At 55.1% G+C, this 4,847-nt stretch overlaps 1 protein-coding gene across 1 annotated transcript; it reads right to left on the bottom strand.

Moving 5' to 3' along the window:
* Positions 1-1,308: 1,308 nt before the first annotated feature.
* Positions 1,309-4,355, bottom strand: PVRIG (PVR related immunoglobulin domain containing). Its single transcript, XM_053556625.1, has 7 exons — positions 4,197-4,355; positions 3,588-3,632; positions 2,798-2,906; positions 2,359-2,709; positions 2,155-2,278; positions 2,009-2,066; positions 1,309-1,915 (listed from the first exon to the last, which is right to left on the bottom strand). Exons 1-7 carry the CDS (start codon positions 4,353-4,355, stop codon positions 1,601-1,603), a joined length of 1,161 nt encoding a protein of 386 aa, XP_053412600.1. The 3' UTR covers positions 1,309-1,600.
* Positions 4,356-4,847: the final 492 nt, after the last annotated feature.

Raw genomic sequence — 4,847 nt, 5'->3', positions numbered from 1 at the left:
TTCCTTTTTTTCTTAGTCTCACTTTGTCACCCTTGGTAGAGGGCCTTGGCATCATAGCTCACAGCAACCTCAAATTCTTGGGCTCAAGCGATTCTCTTGCCTCAGCCTCCCGAGTAGCTGGGACTACAGGCACCTGTCACAATGCCCGGCTATTTTTAGAGACAGGTCTTGCTCTTGCTCAGGCTGGTCTTGAACCTGTGAGCTCAAGCAATCCACCCACCTCAGCCTCCCAGAGTGCTAGGATTACAGGCAGGCGTGAGTCACCACGCACAGCCTCCTCCTCTCTTCTTTGAGCCCCCAGCCTGGAGGAACAATAGAGCTGACTAGGCCAGTGCTGAGTGCTACTTTGAGGAGGAGGTAGAGGAGGAAGACCGACTGAGGGAGGCCCCACCACCACAGGCACCCTCTTTCCATGCACTACTGAGCTGGCAGCTGGTCAGGTCTGGGTCCTGGGTTGGCATGCTGGGCTGCCAGAGGATTCTGCAGTGGACACAGCCTCTGGGCAGCAGTCCCTAGGCCAGGCAGAGGGGGTGGTTCCTGCTTAGCAGCTGGCACTGCCTGGGATTGCCCCCACTTCATGTCTGAAGAAGGGGTCCAGTGATAGGTGCACCTCCCTCACCACTAATATTTGAGCTGTGGGTGTGGCCTCAGCCTGGCTGTGGGACCACATTTCCTCTTGCCACCTGGAGCTGAGGGTTCCTAGGGAGCTTACATAGCTCTCTCATCCACATTGTCTTGTGTGGAAAAGGTGTGATGGGCCTACAGGCAGGAGGGCTGGCTCCAGGTGGGACAATTTGTGGGTAGGTGAGCATGTGTTTCGTCCCTGTGTCTGTGAGGCCTCTTTGCCTGCCCCTGAGAAGAGCTGGAGGAAGTGAGAATGGGCAGATTTCAGGTGGCTCCCAGGCTCCACCCCTGGCCTCTGATTGTGGAAGGAGGGCATCAGGGCCTTGGCCCAGGCTATAACAGGATGCCCATCATAGGGACACCAGGCCAGACCACAGGGACTTCTCTTGGGCTGAAGCCCCAGGGGCCTTTGCTGCTGTCCTAGGACATGGTGGAATGTGCGGAACATCTGAATGCGGACCATCACACCTGGGGGCCATAGGACCCCAAACCTATCTTCCTAGCCATGATGTTCCTCAGTAAGGTCTGCAGGCTCCCACCCCACCCCCAATGGAGAGATGAAATTAGGACAGTCTACCCTGTCCTTGAGCCAACCCCAGTCCCTCATGGAGGCCACATCCCCTTTTGGTTCTTTCTTCTTATCTCTTAACTCCCAAAGAAGAAAAAGCCTAGCCAAGGCCAAAGTCAGAGGAACCATGTTGTTGACTTAGTTACTAACACCACCATGGAGGGCTGGGAAAATGTCATAACAGGAAATGACCCAGAGTCTGTCACCTCACATACACCTGTGCCCACACGTGCACACATGCTGACCACATCCGCAGCAAGTGTGTGCCCGTGGGGTATATGCAGAGACACTTACTGAAGGTCTAAGAATAAAGCAAGATGAGTGAAAAAGGTGGCACTCAGGGTGCAGGCATCCAACAGAAGGGGACCTTGGTGGAGGGTGGGGTGAGGAAGATCAAGTGAGTCTCTCTCATTGAGCTCCCAAGCGCCCCTGCATGGCCGTGGGCCCCAGAGTGTCAGGGAAAGGAGTGAGCTTGGGGCCTGTGTGGGGAGGCCTCTCTGCAGCCTGGGCATAGAGTCTGTTTTCAACAGAGACAAAGCTGCTGCATGCAGTGCAGGGCCTGGTGTCAGTGGCCTGGGGCTGACATGCAGTATGGGTGGGAAATGGTGTCCACCAGGATAGCTGCCGATGGGGATGGACCATGTCCAGAGCTGCTGGGCAGAAGCTGGTGTTGATGGAGCTATAGAGGATGTGGTGAGTGGACAGGGAAGCTGGGACAGCTGCCTGCAGAGAGAAAGCAGGGGAGAGTCAAATGAGTCTCACAGCTCATGGCTCAGCTCCAGCTGCCTCCCCACTCTAGGACCTGCCATTCCTCACCTGTACTGGGGACTGTGCCTGGGTGCTGGCGAGGGGTGGCTGGAGCTTACTAACAGGCCTAGGACAGAATGAGGAGGGTCAAAGGCAAAGCATGTGGGCAGTCCAGCCCAGCAGTGAGGGGAATACAGATGGGGACCCAGTCTCACCAGTGTCTCTGCCGGCGTAGGAGGTATAGGAGGTAGATACAGCCGAAGAGGAGGATCCCTGAGAACCCCAAGATCCCAGCTAGGTCTGCCCGCAGAATGGGAACCGGAGTTGGGCCAGGGAAGCCTGGGCAGAGGGAATGGTGTCAGACAGCAGCAGATGCCTGAATCCCTCCTTCCCTTTGCTGGGCCCCTCTCCAACCTCACCTGGGTCTGGGCTGGGCAGGAAAGCTCCACAGGCCTCCTGGGAGCCTTCAGGAAAGGAAGCAAATTTGCAGCAGAAGGTGGTGTTGGCACTGAGGCTTCTTGTCTCCAACTCTTCCAGGGTGAGGGAGACGCTGCTTCTGGTTTCCCAGTGGGCCTGGCGGGCAGGGGCCCACTGCTGGGTGCCAAGTTCTGGGTGCAGCACAGCCAGCCTGGTCCCACCAGCATGGTCGGGCCCCCCGCAGCTCACAGTCACCAGAGAGATGGAGCCAGATCCCAGAAACTCACAGCGGATGGTAAAGGATGGGAACTCAGTGGCCTCCATCTGAACTTGTACCCACACCTCAGGGGTCCCTGTGGAATAAAGACAGAAAGATCCAAAGCTCTGTCTCCACACATACACCTCTCCATGATCTCTGCTCCTCACTGGCCTCCCACTCACCAGCAGTCAGGCAAAGGGCCAGAAGTGCCCAGGGCAGGACCAGGGGCTGGTGCCCAACCATGGCTCCCGCCCACCCAGACCTGGGGGCTGCAGAGACAGCACCTACTCTCTGTTCTCATCACAGGAAGTTTTCATGTTGTCAGCAGGCCAGGAAGCGACCACTTCCTTCTCTTCTTTCAGGTCTGTCCTCTGCCTCCCCAGGTGGTGAACCCAGGGTGATTGATTCCCTTCTTAAAGTGACAGTGACGGGACCTGTGCAATCCCTAAGGGCTGTACTTCTGTGAACAGGGAAGGTGGTTCCAAGGCACACAGGTGTGTATAAGCTAGCAGCTGGGCCAGGCTGGAGGAAGCGAGGCAAAAGGAGAGGGCAGAGATGCTGCAGGGGGACTTAATTTCCCCTTAGCTTCTGACCTCCTTCTCCAGCTAAGGTGTAGGAGAATGTGGAGGAATTTGGGAAGAGGACAACCCTATAATCAGGAAGCCAGCAAGGAGGCTACCTCAGAGCACCTCAGTGTGACCCACCACTTCAACACTACATGCCAGTGAGCCCCATGGCCTGGTTCCTCAGCCCCAGCTAGGTTGGTCTAGCTACCCTCTCACACCTCGGAGACATCCAGCAGTGCAGCCTGCCTGTGTGATGCTCTCCCAGTGTTTATGGCAATTTTCCTGCGGTTCATCCCCAAAGCATTGCCGTGGGGATGAACCCTGCCACCTATGACTCTTCTTTTCCCTCTCCACTCCATCAGGAAATCCTGTCAGCTGCCCCTCTGACCAACTGACCACTGCTTACCACCCCCACAGCCTCCCCCTGATTCTGGCCATTATCATCCTTTGCCTGCAAGGGCAAGAATAATGGAGAATTAGATTAAGCAGATCTCCTGGCTTCTGCCTCAGCTGTCCTACAGTCAGTCCGTAACTCAGCAGCTGGCGTGATCCTCTTGAAAGCCACATCAGATGGGCCATTGCCCCCCTTTGCTCACAGCCCTGTCACCCAGAGCCAAGGCCTCAAAGACTTCCAGAGCCTGGCACGCCATTCCCCCTCACTAGCACGCCAATTTGTTAAGTTAAAGCAACAGGATTTGGACGTGATGAGGACAGGCTGGCCCTTGCCTTTGTGGTATATATAGGAAAGCAATGAAAGACACCCTGTGGCCTCTAGTACAAGTTCTGTCTCTTTCCATAAGTGTTGCTGGGAATCGCTCTTCTGTGTACTCTTACAGACCCAAAACAACCAGAGCACTGCTATATGCATAGTGATGGGGGACCCTTTCCAGGGGTCACAATGCTTTGTTTGCTGTGAGCCTGAATCTGGGGTCTGTAGGAGAGCCAAGGCCCATCTAGAAGGTCATCTTGTGTGTGATGTGGTGAAGACTGAAGAGATGGCTCTGTCTCAGGTTACCATGCTGGGGGCTTGCACCGTGTCAAAGAGTCCTGTGATGTTTGCCATAAACCAACTGGGTCTCTTGGCCAAGCCCTGTTCCCTCATCCACACCTCGCTGCCCATGCAGTGGCCTTCACAGGCACCTGGGTCATCAGGACCTCCAGGCCAATCGCCCATGCCCTTGAGGTCTCCAGCCCAGTCAGCATTCTCTCAACTCTTTGGCCTTCACCCAGGCCCAGTGTACCACTCTCCACATTTGGCTCAGACTTGCTTTCACATTTTCCACATCTGTCTCTACAACAGGGTGCGAGGACTGTGTAGTGCCCAGGGCAGTGGGGCTGCTGGCCTAGACCCCCTTCCTCTGGGAGACCTTGGTTTTCCACTCAAGAAAAAATATTTAACTTCAAAATATACTTGACTTTATTGTGAGATGGTAATCCAGAGGGTCTACAGACGTAAGTCCTGCAAGCTGTCATTAAGTAGAGAAGATTTGCAACTGTAGAGGAGACAGTGAAGTAAACAACAGATTCAAACAGGCTGTCTCTGAAACCTCCCTTGTCCATCCAGATCTAGGAAGACCACCTAAGTCTGATACCTTTGAGGCTCTGATAGCTGCCTGCCATGAGGTGTCATCTACATAACAAGACCTCCTTGCTGGCCAGGTGTCTC

Source organism: Nycticebus coucang, chromosome 12 (assembly GCF_027406575.1).
Source record: "Nycticebus coucang isolate mNycCou1 chromosome 12, mNycCou1.pri, whole genome shotgun sequence".
Lineage (NCBI taxonomy): Eukaryota > Metazoa > Chordata > Mammalia > Primates > Lorisidae > Nycticebus > Nycticebus coucang.
Note: the sequence above shows the minus strand (reverse complement) of the source record. Positions and strands in the feature narration are given on the sequence as shown.

Bases quoted from the DNA above. Each gene is read 5' to 3' on its own strand.
- PVRIG (XM_053556625.1), bottom strand. From the start codon at position 4,355: ATGGGCGATTGGCCTGGAGGTCCTGATGACCCAGGTGCCTGTGAAGGC. The intron at 2,907-3,587 runs GTAAGCAGTGGT...TGATGAGAACAG, and splicing joins AGGGGGAGGCTGTGGGGGTG to AGAGTAGGTGCTGTCTCTGC. The intron at 2,067-2,154 runs GTGAGACTGGGT...ATTCTGTCCTAG, and splicing joins CTACGCCGGCAGAGACACTG to GCCTGTTAGTAAGCTCCAGC.